General features: G+C 40.1%; 1 protein-coding gene and 1 long non-coding RNA gene across 7 annotated transcripts in view; one reads left to right on the forward strand and one right to left on the reverse strand.

Moving 5' to 3' along the window:
• The window catches only part of diaph2 (diaphanous-related formin 2), a 388,637-nt gene that overhangs the window by 136,362 nt on the left and 231,529 nt on the right, over positions 1–20,746 (forward strand). For 5 of the 6 annotated variants that reach the window (XM_078788633.1, XM_078788638.1, XM_078788635.1 and 2 more), the window contains 5 exons: positions 1,105–1,221; positions 7,635–7,750; positions 10,329–10,393; positions 11,094–11,198; positions 18,341–18,403. In XM_078788633.1, the coding sequence (XP_078644759.1) occupies positions 1,105–1,221; positions 7,635–7,750; positions 10,329–10,393; positions 11,094–11,198; positions 18,341–18,403 (466 nt within the window). The remainder of the gene's footprint in view (positions 1–1,104; positions 1,222–7,634; positions 7,751–10,328; positions 10,394–11,093; positions 11,199–18,340; positions 18,404–20,746) is intronic. The other variant, XM_078788637.1, reaches the window with a different exon arrangement.
• On the reverse strand, positions 1,596–20,398 carry LOC131131658 (uncharacterized). Its single transcript, XR_013625471.1, has 3 exons — positions 20,141–20,398; positions 17,314–17,404; positions 1,596–2,093 (listed from the first exon to the last, which is right to left on the reverse strand). It is a non-coding gene; the product is annotated as an uncharacterized LOC131131658 (long non-coding RNA).

The raw sequence follows: 20,746 nt of genomic DNA on the forward strand, positions 1-20,746 counted from the left end.
TTATATACTGTATACTGTACAACCAATGTCATACTATTAAGTCAAAATCCCTGACAAGTCACTGTGTATATGCCCCAAAGCGTGTACTTACATCCTAAACTGTCGCTGTTTAGAAGACATATTTCCTTCTTCAATGGCAGAAATAAGAACAACATGTGCCGCTAAGTGAAAATGTCACTTTGTCACCGCGTTCCTTGTAAATATTTTAGGTTGCGCTTCATGTCAGGGTGTCAGCTTCTCATCTGTCATTTATTTATGTGCACATTTATAGGACATATTTGGGAAGCTTTTTGCACTTTTTTTAAACAAGATGAGCCTCCCGTGGGGAAATCCTTTCTTTTCTTGCACAAACTAAATAGCATTAGTTTGCACTGCGCTCTTTAAGTTCTTCAGAAGTTTGACAAGCACAAATCCAGTGTTTAATAATGTTTCAATATATGAATTAAAGGCATTAACAGACGGCATGGTCATTGTTTAATACAACACAAAGAGGTAAATATGTAAGACTCCTATGTAGAAAGTGCTTGAAGAAGGACGAGTGTAGTAGATTTAGACATCTGACAGATGTGTTTTAGATGTCCGAGCCATCAACGCTCCCTCTTGGGGAAAGCTAACACAAGACACATAATCAATACCTTTTGCAAATTTAATAACCAAGGTTTTTTTTTTATATGCGTGTGTGGATTGAACGTCAGTTTCAATCACAAAAGTGACTCTCGGCGTAATTGTTGTTCTGCAAATGAGCGCCTCCGCCGTCATGCTTGCCTTAAATATTCAAACCTTTTTTAGACTTTTTTTTTTTGTCATCTAATTAATTTTCTACTTTGAAAGCATCAGAGTGACAGGTAAACCAGAGGGAGTTATTTTATATTTTTTTCCATACTTCCTCTTGTTCCATCAGTTCCCTGGAGATAATAATAAGAAGCACATCTGCGTTTGCTTTTACACAGTGATGCCTGTCAGGAAGCGTGAGGAACTGTTTAGAGTTACTTTGCTACTTTGCATTTGAATTGTCTCCTTCAATGGACTGTAATGATGAGTCATGTGACTATCCAGTAATCATAGTCATTACCGAACTGCTTCCCTTAACTTTGCCCTCTCCACTGATATGAATGAGGTGTATCATCTCTTGTCCAACATGGTAAAAGACACAGGGTCCGAGACCTACTTCCTGTCCATCCTGCAGCACCTTCTGCTCATCAGGAACGACTACTACATCAGGTAAAGTGATTATGCACCACGCAACACCTTTAGCTGAACTGAGGGAATGCATTCTTCTTTTGTGTGCAAAATGTAGGAAATAAAAACAGCAAAAAATCTATTACAAGATTTAATGGTTTAAATACCGTCCCTCAATTAATCAATTGGCTGGCGACCTCGTCTCTCGCCCGAAAACAGCTGGGGTAGGCTCCAGCATACCCGCGATCAGTGAGGTGCAGCTCTTCCAGTCGCATTCATTCGGCTGCAGCAGAGAAGACGACTAGAGAAACATTTTTTTACACCATGTACATAACAGCCAATATATGGTCTTTTTTCAGCCCTCAATATTGACATGGGCCCTAAAACGATCCCATATCGTTTGGCCTCTAATTGGTACAGATGGGAAAGTGTTTCCACTGTATCCGGAACACCAGTAAATGCATGAGCTATGTCAATCGTAGGACATCATAACAGCAGTATGACATCTAACTCAACATTCAATACATCAGAGCAAAAATATAACCAGATATGCTTGATCTTAAAGCCATGTAAGGTCTGCAAACCTTGCTTAATGTTAACTTAGCTATAGGGTGCGCTGTTGTGCATATTAAGGATGCTCAGACCAATCTCGACTCCAAATGTGACTTTTTGTTTTCAACAAGCAATGCGGTTAGTTTGGAGCTCGTTTTTGTCCCATGAGACAGTGAGTTTTTGTGGCTTGCAATGTGATCATCACTCACCTGTATGTGCGTGGTAGTCAGAGGTCTAAGGAAAAATGGTTGGATTTATCGCACTGGAAGGCCGGCCTTGGTCGATGGTGGAGGACACCGGGTTTGCACTTCCTGGTGGGCCTGCTGGAGCACCATGGAGTATGCTCTCGCATCCAAAGTCTGCTGGAAGAAGGCGTCTTATCCTCTAAATTTCACAACTGATATAATGTTTTCTTTAAAAAGTAAGCCAAATATGATTTGCATAAATTAGGGTGTTTTTATGTTTTCCCCTTCATATCATATAGCCAATAGTACGATCAGTATCGGCATCACTCATCACTGATTGGAATCGGCCGCGTAAAACCCTGATCGGAGCATCCCTACTACTTAAACGTATATGTTTTCAAACCCACCTTGTGTGCTTTAAAAAAGTGCCATAGTGCTATTTTGCAACTTGGAATTACTACACGCCTCTAAAGTGTTGCTTTTATTTCTTGCCTTTTAGAAGAAGATACTGTATGTCAGTCACCGGGCAAGCAAGCACGTAAGGAAGGAAGGGTAGAGCTGCGAATCGAGTGACACTGATGAATTCACTGCTGTGTCAGGCCTTTTTTGCAGACTTATAAAAAGAATGTTGCAAAGCGAGGGGATGATGATGATGATGATGATAAGAGGGAGATTAATTTATCATAGACAAGTTGCTCGACCCTTGGAGTTATAAATAATGCATCTCTCATCTATAAGGGGGAAGTGACGGAGGGGGTAGATTCACATAAAAAAAAGAAGAAAAACTACATCCTTTCTCCAGCTCGGCTTCGGTGTCCATTCGTGGATCGTAATCCAAGCCAGATTTAGAAACTCACACTTGAAGAATATGGTGTTGCTTATAAACATGGAGTTTTGCTTAGAAACATCTAAGAGTTTTATAAGTTTACCTCAAAACAACTGTCAAATGACCTGAAAGCAAATATTGTTCAACATCATGGTGTTGGGGAAGGATACAAAAAGCTAGGTCAGAGATTTCAGCTGTCAGGTTCCACTCTGAGGAACACAGTGAAGACCACAGGCACAGTTTTAGTTAAGGCCCGGAGTGGCAGGCCAAGGAAGATCTCCAATAAGCAGAGGCCAAGGATGGATGAACAGTCAAACTCAACCCACAGACCTGCTCCAAAGACCTACAACATGATCTTGGTGCCGTTGGTGTTGGAGTGTGCATATTTCAACTTATTCAGTGCACTTTGCACAAGGGGATGCTGCATGGGAAAATCATGCGGAAGAAACCTTGCCGGAAACACTTGAGGTATGCTAAAGCACATTTGCACAAGCCAGCTTCTAAAATGTGGTTATTTGGACATAACGAGGGGCGGTATGCATGGCGGATGAAGAACACAGCATTCCGAGACAAACACTTGCTACCCACAGTAACATTTGGTGGTGGTTCCATCATGCTGTGGGGCTGTGTGGCCAGTGCAGGTACTGGCGTTCTTGTTCAAGTTGAAGGCCTCGTGGATTCCAGTCAGTATCAGCAGATTCTTGCCAACAGTGTTCAAGAAACATTGACAAAGTTGAAGTTGCGCCGGGGCTTGATACTCCAACAAGAAAATGAGCCTAAACAGTATGTAGGAGGTGTCTTATGAAACAGAACCACTGGTTGCTGGTAGTTGATGCTGAAGGAAATCTCGACCTCCCTTACTTCGAGGCGATCTCCTTGTGGGTGTCGAATTGAGGATATGGGAAGACTAAATAACCAAATATATGAAAACCAGCGTATTTATTCCTGATACAAACAATATCTAATACAGACGTTTGGGCTTAATTGCATTCCCTGTATACCCACAGTAAGTTGGGTCTTAGTACAGCGCAGCTGCAAAAAGCACCCTTTCTTTCCCTGCCCGGCTTTTTATACATTTCAAGATTGTGCAAGACGCGGACCAATCAGAAAGCGTTGTCGCCGTGGTTTCAGCATCACCGGCCCATCTCTGTCTTTCTCGTCAGCAAGGACGATGCCAGGAACGTCTGGAACGTTCTGCCATTTCTTGTGCTGTAAACAAGCCATATCATACATAGTAGCAGATATCTCCTGCCTTGGTCATCACTCTAGTTCTCTATACGCTGCATCGCGTACTAAAAAAATATCTTCATATGTGCTTGATTTTAACTTTATTGTTAGCTAGCCAAAATATGAGCAAATACCTTCAATGCTGAGCTAAATGCAATTAGCGTCAATAGACGGAGGCTGCAGATAAATCCGAGCATCTATGTGTGAATGATTGTTTGTTTACATGTTCCCTGCGATTGGTTGATGACCAGTCCAGGGTGTACCCCACCTCTCGCCCAAAGTCAGCTGGGATAGGCTCCAGCATAGGCTGGCGACCGTAGTGAGGATAATCCCTATTTGTCTTTTTGGGATTAAATTTTAAAATGTTTGCTGTGAAATTACAACTGCTTTACCACTGTCACATCTTCTCTCTAAACTCCACCGTAAACGTCAGCTTTACAGATGCCATGCTGACTCTGCGGCTCAGCAGCACTTAAAGGAGACGTCTATATAAAGTGTGGAGTTCTTTTTTGATTCACGTGGACAGCACAATTGGCGATTAATTGTGGCGTGGCGTCCAGAGTGTAGGGAATATAATATACTGTATTTGAGTATTTGAGGATGCTGTACGTATATTGGGCAAAGTGTTCCAGTGCTGTCATTGCTCTTAAAGCCAGCTTGTGTTGTTGCTCTCTGCCTCGGGGGCTTGGTTTATTTTTGATAATTAATCTCTCACTGCAAGCCCTAATGAATGAGAGCACATCAAACCCGCCCTGTAAATATAGAGCAGATCTGCTCTTTTGGAGCCAGTCGATATGGGGATTACACTGGCTGTGTGGAGGAGAGCTGGATCCATTGACTGGAATCACACTCAACTATGAGCTATCGTTGGAAGAAATGGAGGTGCCAGAGTCGCAAAAAAAAAAAAAAAAGATGCAGCGGGACATACGCTGGCTTTTTTGGAGCCCGGCCCTGCCCACCACGGAGGGGTCTGACAGTTCTGGGTCACTCTCTCCGTCATCACACGGCCTCCCATCCTCAAAACCCCCGCCTGGTGGTGGCAGAGGATGGAGGACGGCTGGAAAATAGGGCGGCTTATTGAGATAATAATGCAGCGTACACGGGTGACAGTTGTAAGCCGAGTGGCACCACGCTTAAGCCGTGCAGGGCGATGCTCGTGAGCTTCATCCAATCACGAGTGGGCGAAGCTGCCAGCTCAACCCTTAATGTGTGGCTTTTTATTTCTTGGAATAAGAGCACCTAAATGTTTATTTTCATTTCTCTTTTGCTTTGCCGAAGACCTCGCCACAAGTTGATAACATAACCCTCTTTGTGTGTTTGAAGACACAAATCATTGTGATGATTGACCCAAATACTTTCTAACAGGACCATTCACTCTTTAAGCATCTTTTTTACTTAAAGAAATTAAAGGAATCCACATTCGGAATTTGCATAAATTATATAAATACATGTATTATAATAATAAATAACAATAATAATAATGGCTGCACAGTGGTCGAGTGGTTAGCGCACAGACCTCACAGCTAGGCGACCAGGGTTCAATTCCACCCTCGGCCATCTCTGTGTGGAGTTTGCATGTTTTCCCCGTGCATGCGTGGGTTTTCTCCGGGTACTCCGGTTTCCTCCCACATTCCAAAAACATGCTAGGTTAATTAGCCACTCCAAATTGTCCATAGGTATGAATGTGAGTGTGAATGGTTGTTTGTCTATATGTGCCCTGTGATTGGCTGGCTGGCGACCAGTCCAGGGTGTACCCCGCCTCTCGCCCGCACACAGCTTGGATAGGCTCCAGCACCCTCACGACCCTCATGAGGAAAATGAATAATAATAATAATAAGAACAACAACAACAATAATAATAATGATGATAATAATAATAATAATAATAATAATAATAATAATAATAATAATAATAATAATAATAATAATAATAATAATAATAATAGTAATAATAATAATAATAACAATAATAATAATAATAATAATAATAATAATAATAATAATAATAATAATAATAATAATAATAATAAACATTTGTATCACACAAATTAGTACAATAGTAACAGTTTATGAATAATACCCACTGGTGCTAGGGAGCAGGAATAAAGTAATACACATGATGAAAAAAAATGAATACAAATAATCATAAACAAATAAGAAATACACACAATAAACGGTGCTGTAAATCCATCCATCTACCCGTCCATCATTCCATCCATCCTTCCATCCATCCTTCCATCCATCCCATCCATCCCATCCATCCCATCCATCCCATCCATCCCATCCATCCCATCCATCCCATCCATCCCATCCATCCCATCCATCCCATCCATCCCATCCATCCCATCCATCCCATCCATCCCATCCATCCCATCCATCCCATCCATCCCATCCATCCCATCCATCCCATCCATCCCATCCATCTCATCCATCTTCTATGCCGCTTATCCTCATTAGGTTTGCAGGGGTGTGCTGGATAATAATAATAATAATAATAATAATAATAATAATAATAATAATAATAATAATAATAATAATAATAATAATAATAATAATAATAATAAACATTTGTATCACACAAATTAGTACAATAGTAACAGTTTATGAATAATACCCACTGGTGCTAGGGAGCAGGAATAAAGTAATACACATGATGAAAAAAAATGAATACAAATAATCATAAACAAATAAGAAATACACACAATAAACGGTGCTGTAAATCCATCCATCTACCCGTCCATCATTCCATCCATCCTTCCATCCATCCCATCCATCCCATCCATCCCATCCATCCCATCCATCCCATCCATCCCATCCATCCCATCCATCCCATCCATCCCATCCATCCCATCCATCCCATCCATCCCATCCATCCCATCCATCTTCTATGCCGCTTATCCTCATTAGGTTTGCAGGGGTGTGCTGGAGCCTAAGGTTCTAAGGTTCTAAGGTTCTAATACATGCAAGTGATATTGAGATTGGACGTAACATAAAGTTCTAATGATGCAGACTTGTGAAAACTTTGCTTTATCACGTCAAGAATTGCACATGAACTTTGGGGGTCAATGCTGTGCTTAAAAAATTATTATTTCTCAGTTAGGAACTCATCTTAAATGGCAATGTATTTGCTAAATGTCACATGCAATTAAAGTTGATAGTGTCACTGGCAAAAAGGTCACGTATCGGCCCTGGGCTGGAACACACACACACACACACACACACACCGCTCAATAGCACGCCGAGCACACTCCTAACTGGCTGACATGTTTTCCCGGCCATTGTGCTTTCTGTTACACACATTAGACTAATTAGATTTACACATCTCATTTTATGGTTGCTGTAATTGGCAAAGATGATTTAAAATTACGCAAGAGGCCAAGCTTGACCGTGGCTACTGTCACCTTGAAACGCACACACTAACGCATACTCATGCGCCCCATTATCTGCTCATTTCATGATAGCAGGATAGGAGAGGAGTGAAGCGAGTGATCAAATTTAACAAGGCCACTATTTTCTCGCCAGGAACCCCGATTTTTTTCCCCTCAACTGGCATTTTGTGACCTCTAGCTGGGCTAAGCGAGTCATTTACGGATAATTAGCTGCGTAGCGTTTGTGTTATTCATATCTCCTGTAATTGTTCTTCTTCATGCTTTGTGACCCCACCAGGCCTCAGTACTACAAGGTGATTGAGGAATGCGTATCACAGGTGGTCTTGCATCGAAACGGGATGGACCCTGACTTTGGCTCCAGAAGACTGGATGTGGACTTCACCCATCTAATTGGTACCTATTGACATGAACATTTAAAGTCCAAACTTTATCCTGCACATTTTGTTTTTGACAAAATACCTTGGTGGGATGAATGGTGGGACAACAAAAATGTAAAAGTAAAAAAGCTGCGGGCATCCATGTTGTAACGCGGGGGAAAACTGGTAGCAACGCATACAACAGGGCAGCGATAGATTGCTATAATACACCACAATGACGTAGAATACAATGCATGTCTTACTCTGTAAAAAAAAAAAAAAACAAACAAGCAAATTTGCACTTAAAAAAATCTGCGAATCCGCAACAGGTGAACTACAAAATTTCAGGAAACACTCTTTGGCGTCTTAAAAGTCCCCCCCCCACACACACACTTTTTAATGCCTTAAGATTTCTCTTTATGAATAACTTTAAGGAAAAATCCCAAGAAAAGTCTTACAAGCTAAGGAAGTCGAAGATCCTTCTAAGAGTGATGTGAAATGGGAATGCGGGCCCTGGTATTGGAGGTATCAAAATTTCGGAATCGATTCGCACTACTCATCGTGGAGAACGTGTGGAAAGGTGCATGCGATGTGCGGCTATCAGGTTGAAGGCGATCCAGCTAACGTTTTTTGCTCGGGACTACCTGGGACTGCTCTGGACTGCGTAGAGAGGTGTTGGGAGGTCCACTGTCGCAATGGTTTTTGGGGGTTTGGACTGCTACATGCTGGGGAGGACAGCATGAGCTTGGGGGCTGATTTCCCTCGGGACGAGGGTGGCGGTGGTAGCGAGAACGAAAGAAGAAAAGAGCCGAGGACTGCAGAGGGAAATGTGGGGCTGTTCAGTTCCAACACTCAGAGTTCAAGTTTCAACTTTGGTGGTTTTAGTTCCCAGGAGGAGAAGGAGGAGGACAACGATGAACAACTTTTCTGGGGGGCTACTATTTCCCTAGCCGTAACAACCAATCACAGGTCTTAGTCATAAGCTAACATTCTTTGCTAAGTTAATGAGCTCTCTTTGAGGATGCTTTGTGAATAGTGGTCCAGATCTTTAGTCTCTAAAATTGTTTCATAAATCAAAATATTGATACTTTGACACTTCAGCCATTTGAAGTGATGCATGACATTAAGAAAAACACAGTGGGAAGTAACTCAATTATTGTGACCTTATCTAAATGATGTGAGTGTCACGAGACAAAAAGATTGGGTCTATGAGAAAAAGACGAGACGGGATTTTAACCCACTCAAACCATAACAGGCCATTTCAGCAAATATGGAGCCAATAGTAGTTAATACTTTTACACCAATAGATCTGTAATTTTTGATCTAACACTTAATCTTAACATAATCTTAATCTAACACTTAGTCTAACATTTGTGGGCATGGTTTCATGCAAATTGTCGGGTTTATAGGTTTTTAACTACAGTGCACCGTCACAGTCCGGGTCCACAGTCCAGGATATGCTTTCTCCGATACTTTGCTTATGCATGTTTGGGGTGGCAGTTGGGGACGTGTTGGGTTGTCAAAACACTAATGGTGCGGGTGACAGCAGGAATATTAAAAATAAAAATGTATAGCCGGAGTGTCCTCGACATAAAAATGAATTGGTAATTGATAGATTGAACATGAGAATGCCCGACCTGGATGAATGATAATTTTCCACTTTTCTGACCTATGAATATAGTTAGAATGTTGTATTCTTGTGTTAAACCATGCCAAAGTTTCAGATAATGAGGTCTGCACATTTGGAAGTGAGCCTTGAAAGAAGTTTGGGATGGCTCAGAACACTCGGTTTGAGAAGGTGTGGTAAAACTGCTACCTTGTGATGTCACAGAGTGGCAGACTTCCTTATATATAAACTCTCTGCCCTCCCCAAAACTCTGCTTCCTCTGCCCTCCCCCAAGTGCTGCTGCTGTTTACTTGCTAGCAAGTCCCTTTGCCTCCAAGGAGAACCCGCATTTGTTACCAATTCCTAAAGTCGACACCATCAGGCACCAAGTGGTTGGAAATGAATCGCCGTTCATCTACTCCTATAAAGTTGGCGTCACAAAACGGAATCTTTATATTCACTCATCTTTATATTCGGCATCTGCGTTTATTATAAACTCTTACATGGTTCATCAACTCCTAAATGGTTTGTGGCAGAAACCAGAAGAGTTTCTATGCACTTGGAATTGTGACCAACCACAGCAGAGTGGGCGTGCCTGGAGGCGGGCCATGGGTGGACTACATTAAAACAGACCGTTTTCGTGGTAATGACGGAATCCAAAGAAATACAGCTGAATAGGTGCAGATTCTGGAAGAACTTGAATGCTTTCAGTGCTTGGTATTGTGTGTAGCTGCTCTATAGGAGTCCACAACTTAATAAAAAAGGCCTGAAAAATGAGCATAATAGGGGATTTGAGTTTATTTTCATTTATTTTGTGATACATGTATTTGTTATCATCCCAGGCCTAGTGTGGATGAGACATTGAGAAATATTGTCACGTTTTAATCTTGCTAGACCAGAACACGACAAATAAGCCACATCACAGTATAAGCTGCAGGGTTCATAGTGCGAGAAAAAGTAGTGCATATTCCTATAAATATTGCAATGTTGTGTGTGTGATGTCTTGCAGAGCAGTGTGTGGACAAAGCCAAAGTTGAAGAGAGCGAGCAGAAAGCTGCCGAGTACTCCAAAAAGGTGAGGCATTAATCACTTGAAACCCCCCCCCTTTGCTTGGCCGACTCCTATCAGGAAAGTCTTTTCTTCCGCAGAGCTCCCAGACAAGCTATTGATTTTCCATGCTTTAATCAATAGCTGGCTGCGACACTACATGATCCGTATCAGCATTACAAGAATCAATGGCCAGCTTCTGATTTGTGCACGGTGCAAGGCCCGAGCTTAACTTTTGTGCAGGTGTTTTCATGCATCTGGAGGGGCATCTTGGAGAAAAGCTTTTCCTTATGGGAAGTTAAGTGAATTTGGAATGTTTACATGCCATGCTAGTATATGCTAATGCATACTATTAGAACGTATTTGTCAGCCTCTTTAGTTGTGACACCAAGCCGCTCCTGGGTATGTTTCTTTTCGGGCCCGTGTGCTCCCTGCTGGGCCTGTGAAGTCATTGTGGTGACATGTCTTGGTTTGTGCAAAGGTTAAATCCATCAGCATGTATGAAAGGCAGACCTGAAACAAAGATAAAGGACAACAGGACTCCCGGGCTATGAGAACCACAAATAGAATAAAAAATAAAAAAAAAGACGCCGTGCATTTTTTGTGTTTGTTGATGTGCCCTGAGGCCTCGCTCCGTCTCCGGAGACGCCCCGCCGCTCTCCTGCCCCGACGTTTTCATCACGTCTGTTCTGCGCACGACATGTCTGTGTCCTCTTTTTCTTTGCAGTTTGACGAGGAGTTCAGCGCGCGGCAGGAGGCCCAGGCCGAGTCTCAAAAGAAGGAGGAGAGAATCAAAGAGCTGGAGGGGAAGATCCAGGCCCTGGAGTCTCAGGTAAATCCACCAAAAAAACGTCTCTGTTCTTTCCACAACTGTTGTTGGTTTCGCTGGTGATTTTGGAGACTCAGCCTCTCGCCCTGACTGATGCATCATCTTTAAAAATCCCTTTACTGGTTATTGTAGCTGAGAAATTAGTTGTAGCGATTTTACATCTTGCATTAGAACTGGTAGATGAGAGGAAAAAACATCATCTAAACATCACTGCCAGAAATGTAGGAGTACCCTCTTTCACACAGACATCCTTTGATCCCATTTGTATATTTGTATATGCATTTCATACAGAACGCAACAACACAGAATCTTGCTATCAGAGCATTGATAACATCATGCGGTGTCCTGCCTCTGTTATATGGAGGACCAAAACTGCCAAAATAATAAATAAATAAAAGTGGAAATAAAAACAAAAATGAAAAAAAGAAAAAAAAATAAATGCAAAAAAATAAATATAAATGGAAATAAAAACAAAAATATATATATTTTTAATTTTTGAATCTTGTTTTTTATTTTTGTATTTATTTTTGCTTTCATTTATTTATGTATATATTTTTTATTTTTGTTTTTATTTCCATTTATATATTTTTTTTATTTAATTTTTTTGATTTTTTTTCATTTTTGTTTTTATTTTCACTTTTATTTATTTATTTATTTATTATTTTGGCAGTTTTGGTCCTCCATACTGTTATGCCTTGAGTTGTGTGTGCTTTTCACACAGGGAAACAAGTTGCAACATTGCCAGCTCTAATTGACTTCCTTAGTCAGTTCCCTTCCCTCCTGTGAAAGAGGGTACTGTCTTAACACATTCGTCCATCGCAGTTGTAGAATAAGCTACCACGCGTTGTTATTTTATAGTCATAACACCTCGTACTTCGGTACGGGGAAAAAAATGTAAAAAAACAACTAAAAATGTACCTTAAACTATATTAGGAAAGCAGGAAGTGAACAAATGTAACAGTTAGTGATTGTAAAAGTACCAGATGGAGGGGTAGGATTTAATAAGCTTTGCTTCTTCCTATTCCTTTTGGACATGTGGAACTGGGAACTGATTATGTGATGCATTCAATTGTAATCTGATGCACGTTCAAATGAAATAAAACCATTACCATTTGTCACCGCTCTGATACTACCGCAGAAGCTGGAAAATGACGGTTAAACATGCTAAATTTTTCATCGCCATAGCAAGATGCGCTTTCACACAGGTGACATCCCACCTTTATCACGGGTCCGATTGTACTTCAGAACCCGGGAAATCGGTTGCCTATTTTATCCATCCTATTTTTTTGTTTAAACCAATAGAATCACAACATGAAATGACGTTAATATTACCATGTCCACTCAATAACAGCCGATATCATCAGGTCCAAGGGCGCAAAGTGGCTTACTGTTGCCATAACAACAACCCGAGGTGGACATACGCTATTATGCTGCAGGTAGAGCCTAACTGTTACTCTGTAATGGCCTCCTTTCAATGCACAAGGTGTGAACATTCATTAAATTATTTATCTCTCCATTTATTTCCATCATCTAGTCCGTACAGTGTGGCTTGCGTTCACTGTATAAGAGTGCAAAAATGGTACAGTATAAAACAGGCATAAGTGGGTACTTGAGCGTTTGATTTAATAAAGGGTCAATCTCCTTAAGTTGGATTTCTGCATTGAAGCTTTTCCTATGTAATCCTATCATCTCTGAGGTGGATTGCATTTCTTTTCCGGCCTTTGAAAACATTTCTTCCCAGGCAAAACCTTCAATTTCCAGAGCAGAAAATGACTTCTTCCTCCGCCTTAACCCAATTCCAAACACTTTAGTTGTGTCTCTTGAAAGGAAAGCTCATGGAATTTGACGTAAACCAATATTGAAAGATGGCCCGGCCACATCTTTCATGTGTGGATACTGGTGTTAGCACCTCCATAAATAGTGGATACGTCCTTGCTGCAAAGTCATTCTACACTCCATATGTTCACTTGTTAGCTGCATTCATACACGACCGGCTCATCACTCCCGCACTTCCACATTACTGATTGCCGGTTTTTAATGACATCATCACGTTTGAAGGCTTCTCCTCACCTGAAACTCCCCTCCCTCACGGTTTGGATTGCGATTATGTTAGTTTGCCCACTTTTTAAAAAAAAAAAGTTTATATCCATAACACATCTCCTGCCGACAGGCCTACCTTTTGAAGACCGACAGACTGCGGTGCATTAGCAGGGAGTGTAGAACAGATAAGCCCCGGAGAGTCCAAACCCTTTCTTCTTTTAAACTTTTAATACTTCAAGTTTGACAATACAGCCGCCCTTCACCACATCACTGTTCTAATTTTGTTGTTGTTGTTAAAACATGCTATTTTGCGCTTGGATATGGCCTATTTGTCATAAAATACGCATATATGGGTAAATGTTACATATTTTCGATTAAAATTAAAGGAGCAGTTTGGACTTTATGACATGGATGACATGGCATTTGATGATATGATACCAACAAAGAGAAAATAACGCAGATCGATCGTGAAATGTGTTTTTTTTATGCGGTTTTTTTAATGTGTTTTTTTTATGCAAATGTATTTAAGTGACCCTACCTTCACTGAAAACCGTCCAGAACTCGTCTCACAGGACAAAGTGGGTGGAAAGTCATTGTTGATGCACTACACTGCTGCATAAAAATGGCTAAATGAACTAAAATTGAAATACAAGGAATTAAGAAGGTGCATTGAAATTGCGAATGTAGTATTCTACATTGGTCACAAGGTGTCAGTAATGGTTTGGTGAGATTTGATCACTGAAACAACAGGCTTTTATTGAATGTTTAAATTATCACACAACAGTCATACTAATAATAATGATAATAATAACAATGACATAATAAGAACACTAGTTACTGTTGTGGCCTTGCAGCTAAAACTCAACTCTTAACCGCAGACGTTACTTCTTGCTAACACACATATGGGTGTTATTATTATTATTATTATTATTATTATTATTATTATTATTATTATTATTATTATTATTATTATTATTATTATTATTATTATTATTATTATTATTAACCACGAGAAACAAGGGATTACTGTATCTGTATATGCTAGACATGGACATTTGATTAATTGATCTTGATCAATTAACACTGCAAACTAGCACTAGACCGAATCACTAGTGCCTCTGCTGGATTCAACAGACTAGTGCACTCATTTGCATCAAGATGACTGACATCCTATTATATTATATCATATAATGTTATATGCACGGCGGTCAAGTGGTTATCGTGTAGACCTCACAGTTAGGAGACCCGGGTTCAATTCCACCCTCGGCCATCTCTGTGTGGAGTTTGCATGTTCTCCCCGTGCATGCGTGGGTTTTCTCCAGGTACTCCGGTTTCCTCCCACATTCCAAAAACATGCTAGGTTAATTAGCCACTCCAAATTGTCCATAGGTATGAATGTGAGTGTGAATGGTTGTTTGTCTATATGTGCCCTGGGATTGGCTGGCGACCAGTCCTGCCCGAAGACAGCTGGGATAGGCTCCAGCACCCCCACGACCCTCGTGACGATAATCGGTAGAAAATGAATATAATGTTATATTGTATTATATTACATGAGTATCTATTTACATTTTAAAAATGACAGTGATTATATTACATTATTAGTAGTAGCCATAATTAATACTTGATTATACTTTATTAGTAGCCATAATTAATACTTGATTATACTTATTTTTTATTTTCCAAATATACTGGGTGCTCATAGATAAATATAAATATAAATATATATATATTCCCGGTTTGGCCATGACGTTTAATTATGCATCTGAACTAATACCCGATCGAGTGTTGCGTTTTGATCTTGGTGTGAGTTATTTGCATCTGTCACTCAAATGCTATCTGAAGCGGTGAACAAAACAACAGTGTCACCCTCTCTGACAATTGCGAGTGTGTCACTTCACCCACACAAACACGTGCGTCTGTGTGTATAAGTGTGTTTCGCTGCCTAATCCACGCTTGACACGAGCGCGGGAGAAGCCATTAACCATGCGAACGCGGAGCCTTTAAATGGGCACAAGCGCACACGTTCAGCCCTTTCTATCAAAGCTATCCCGCCATCACAGGCATGTTATATTATTTTGCAGAATGGGGATGAAGTGGAAGCTAACCCTAACCTTTCATCTCCGGAGAATGGCTGTCAGATATTAAAACACATGCCTGCCTGAGTCCTTTCTCCACACCTTGTTTGTGAAGCAGCCACATTTAATGAGTCGCTTTTCAGGAACTTTGCCATTGTAACAAGCAAGCCTGTTTGATGTGCCTTTTTGATTATCCCCCAATTGATTTGAGTGGCGCCTCCGCCTCGAAACATCAACAAAGGGACACGGGAATCACAACAAGTGGGAATCGGCGCGCCTTCCCCCCCAAACCTTTGCCGCGGCTGCAAGAAAGGAAGAGGAAGCGATTCACTGCAATTGGACTGGAGATGTGATGAATAATGTAGCACTGCAGTAGTACACAGCGGAACTCTGCGCCTTTCCATTAATAGCTTTTAACACGCTGACAGTCTCCTTGCTGACCTCGCTCGAACCCGGGAGGAGCTGGTTCCGCTCCGCCTAGTCTGGTTACAATTTGATATAATATTCTCCTATTATGATATAATCCAAGGCTGCCATCTAGTATTTCGTAAAGAGATCAGGCAAGTTTCCTTTTCATGATGCAATAAATCACTATAAGACTGTTTATTTTGGGCTGCAATTTAATGCACATTAAATATTTAGACAATCCTTCTTGAAATGACTTGCCCATAACCGTGTTTGCTTCATGCATGACTAGCCTCTTTTACACTCGTGTTAAATTTAGCCTCCTTTTTGCAGGTTCTATATGAACCATGTAGACGTCCAATGTTCCGCTATCGTTATAAGAGGTCGCCGGGTATCAGACACGTTTTTACTGTAACTCACACCCGACATTTTTACTGTGTCGGTGCTGTTCACACAGAACAGCATTAATATTATTGTATTACATTATTAGAGCCCTGTAGACTTGGCATACTAGTGAATAGTCACCTTTACACTCCTATTATTCAATTTTGCATTGCGATGCTTATGCTGCTACTAGAGAGCTAACCTGTTAGCCTTGAATTGATTTCTTTGAAACGTAAGAAGCCAAAAACGTACCATTTTCACTTGGGATGAGAAGAGAACATTTTTTCACTCTACCATGTCGGAGATGCCATGGCTGACTTCATGACTTCATGCAGTGTTAATGTAATGCAATGCAATGTAATGTTATGTAATGCAATGTAATGTCTTCATGTTTGGTGTCATTACTGCCACACAGTGACTGTCCCTTGGTACTTCACAGTCCAAATTCCATGATTTCAATTACGCTGTTTCATGGTAGAATACGGCCTGTTATTACTAAAATAAATATGCATATTTTTTGGCCTACATAAAGTATTTTCATACATTAATTAATTCATTCATTTTGTACTGCTTATCCTCAACAAGGTTTGCGGGGGTGCTGGAGCCTATCCCAGCTGACGAGAGGCGGGGTACACCCTGGACCGGTTGCCAGCCACAGTCACAGGGCACATATAGACAAACAACCATTCACACTCACATTCATACCTATGGACAATTTGGAGTGGCTAATTAACCTAGCATGTTTTTGGAATGTGGGAGGAAACCGGAGTACCCCGAGAAAACCCACGCATGCACGGGGAGAACATGCAAACTCCACACAAACATGGCCGAGGGTGGAATCGAACTTAGGTCTCCTAGCTGTGTGGTCTGCACGCTAACCACTCCCGCGCCGTGCATACCATTTTCAAAAATAAAAATAGCCAAATGAACTAGCATACTTCAGTATTCAGAAGATGCTGCAAATGATGTAGCATTCTACACTGTAATGTTTAAAATAAAAATGCACACCAAAAACGCACACCAGCACATTTCTTATTTCTGTTTTAAATGGCTTTTTTTACTCTTATTAAATTCACTGTACTGGGTCCAATACAAGTGTAAAGGTGCATTCAGGTACAACACATTTAGATGTTCGTAAACAGGTTTTCGATACTCTAACTATGAAAATATTTGATATACAAATAAAGAATCCAATTCAGTGGAAATTCACTTACCACAGTCAAGTCTGGAACCAATTTACCGCCGTAAACGAGGGTTTATTCTCAGCTCATGAACAGCTTTTTCTGCCCGGTCAGTGCCATTCACCTGGAAAAGTGGAATACATGGAATACAATCAGAAGAATGGCAGAATATTCATCCTTGCATTTATGTCGGATTTATGATTTTATTTATTTATTTATTTATTTATTTATTTTTTTTATTTTTTTTATTTATTTATGTATTTATTTTTTTATTTTTATTTTTATTTTTATTTTTATTTTTATTTTTATTTTTATTTTTATTTTTATTTTTATTTTTATTTTTATTTTTATTTTTATTTTTATTTTTATTTTTTCAGAGGTAGCATCAGAGCTTCTAAAATGAAAGATGGCCGACGGAAGGATATGGGCTATTAAAATCAGCCGTCTTATATTTTAGGCTTGCTGGTGCATGGGGAAAACAAGTGAATTAAATAACGATTCAAGTAATTCCGTGTGTGAGGTCCAATGCCAAGCTATCTATGGTGGGTTACGGGGCCACAGCCCATTGTTCTCCTCATTGTCTGCGGTTTGAACAGAGCAGCACAGTCTCATTCAACAAAAATCATTCATCATACATCTAAGACTGTGAAGATATGTTTAGCATTTCCTCCAAAATAAAATCAATAAAATAAAAGGGATTTGCATTGAAGAGATACGTGCTTTCATGCTGATATGCCTTTGAAGATAGATGATGGATGATGGATTGCATCTTGATTTAGGTGTAAAAGCACAAAACAAAAAGCTCACTAAGGGAAAATGCATCGTTTGATGTACTTTATTGCATTTTTGGTGTTTAATTCACGCCGCTTTACCTCCCCGATATTGTGCATGTCTGCTGTCTGTACTCTACTGGATGTGTTGTAGCTTACTAGTCCTCTGTGTCTTTCTAACACTCCCCACATTTATGCTTCTCTGTTTGCCCCCCCCATGTCTGTGCTGTGCTTATGATGTGTGTTGTGTCTGTACTACTTGTGTGTGTGTGTGTGTGCTATATCTGCAGTTAACTATTGAAAGTGACAAGCTCAAAGAGGCTCAGAGACTCATCAGTGAATCTGAAGCCAAGGTGGGTGTCGTCTCGTGCCACCTGCATGTGTGGCCTTTAAAAAAAAAAAAAGCCTCAGAACCTGATATTTTTTTGTATAAGAAAACATACTAGGTTATACTATTCCTTGAAGAAAACCAAAATAATAACTTGCAAATTCCACATGTGTGGCTCACTGACAGATAGTTGGCTGCAAGCTTGATTTTAAGACGTGTACGGGGCCATTTGTGGACTGCAGATTTTTATTTTGTTTTTTTATGCGCCCGTGGCATACTGTTGAACTGAAATAAAAAAAAAAAAAAAAAACAGAAGTGGAGAAATACAACAAAAGCCATCATGTAACAATAAACAATAATAACTAGAGCTGCCAAAAATAGCATATATATAATAACTAATTTATTGTATTAATATTTTCTGTCATTACCGCATGTGCATCATGTCAAGCCACACATCTCTGTTATGACCGCCGACGGAAGCATCGTGTCGTGTCCTCACAGAGTCCGACACTCTTTTATAACGTAATCCTAACCTGCAGTCCAGTCCCAACACGATGTATGCATCTAACACATCTGGACTCCTCTTCGGAACAACACCTCTTCATTGTCACTAGGCGACCGCAGGATGCATTCACGGACACACTAAGTGAAAATCATGATAATGTCTTCATTATGCATATTTTTGTGGTGTAAATAAACTGAAAGACAGAGAAAAATTCTTATCACTCACTAACATAACTGCAGATGTTCTATTTGATGCATTTAAGTATGCTCAGAATTCCCAGAACATACATCTACACTTTTAGACACGGTGGTATTTTTATGAGCTAAATAGTCATGTAAACTGTATAACTGTGTCCCGGGGGCATATTTTACACATAGTTGCACATGGTGATTAATCATGATTAATTAATTTGAAAATAGATTAATTAGATTAAAATTGTCATTATTTGACAGCCAAACTATTTGAGACTTTTGAGATTTGAGAATAATCTGTATAAATGTAGAAACTCGTACTCTTGGATATCTTCTGGATCCATCCAGTTAGCAAATGATGAAAGAAAAAAGTGCTCCGATTAAGTTGTCAACAATTTTGCAACTAGAAGTCAATCGTGGCTGCAGGGAATTTTCGAATAAAAAGGGAGTTCAATCAATGAGGACAGGCCTCACTCAACATGTGAGAGAGTCTCTGTGTTAAATATTCTCTTTTATATTTGGAGTACAGTGTGCAAAATACTTCTGATGCTGATGCTGATTTTGTAAGTTGAGTACCATCCCCTTAGACATGGACAGTCCATCATTTTAATGTTTATTTTAACAAAAAGAACCAGAAAAAATAACGTAACATAAAAATTGTAATATAAGTTGCTTTTGCTTGAGTGAAACAAGTACTTGACAAAAAAAAAATTTAATAAAAAAAAGTTTTTTTGGTGTCGGTCAGAGCTCAGACATTTACCGTTCATGGCCACTGTCCAAATTCTGACGTTTTTGAGACTGTCCCTTCATAAATTCAAAGTTTCAGCTCCCTTACAGATTTCCAGTGGTGGGATAAAGCGCTGCTGTAGCGTATATATATCGCCAAATGTTAGAATAGTTTGTCCATAAAGCAACAGGACTAGCTACCAGGCTGCATTATGTACCCACTCACATCCCCTGCTTGTTAAATGCAACGTCTGTAAGTAATCACATTGCAATTGAGTCCCTTTATCTTAGATGAGATTGGGGCGTATGATTAAATCACATGGCATTCACAGTTAATTACCTGCCACATCGACTTCCTCATTGCAGTCGTATGTATGAATCCAAACCTGCTGGGTAGTCGCTGGTTCATACCAGTCTGGCATCGATATGGGAAAACAACCACCCTTTCTTAATATAGCAGTTAATTTCCGTCCAAAAGAGGAAATGGGCCGTAGAGAGGTTTGAGATTGACAGACATATAATCGTCTAAATCTGGATGATCACCAAGAGAAGCGTTGCCAGCTAATATACAATCAGCCCGTGTCATTATGCAATAAATCACAACATCTTTGAATAAGAAGCCAATCACATTAAAGGCACATGCAATCAAGTGACTTTTGTAGAAGCACATAATGGGCAATTCTTGTGGGAAATGTGCATGTCTAATAAGCTGAGAAGCCATGTTTGGGTGTCCATAATTGCCGTATTTGCATATATTTTGCTTTTATTGACATTTGGATGGTGTGTATGTGCTTAAAGTGGCTGGGCTGTGTTACCTGTTCTGTCAGTACCAGGTGCTGTGTTGAGGTCCAGTAATTGTATATTTTGAGGTAGCACAGGCAGAGCTAAAGTGCTTTTTCAAAGCAAACAAAGCTGTAAGTCTTTAAATCTTTTTGGCAACACAATA

Source organism: Doryrhamphus excisus, linkage group LG23, assembly GCF_037039965.1.
Source record: "Doryrhamphus excisus strain RoL-2023G ecotype Guam linkage group LG23, RoL_Dexc_Guam_v1.1, whole genome shotgun sequence".
NCBI classification, from domain to species: domain Eukaryota; kingdom Metazoa; phylum Chordata; class Actinopteri; order Syngnathiformes; family Syngnathidae; genus Doryrhamphus; species Doryrhamphus excisus.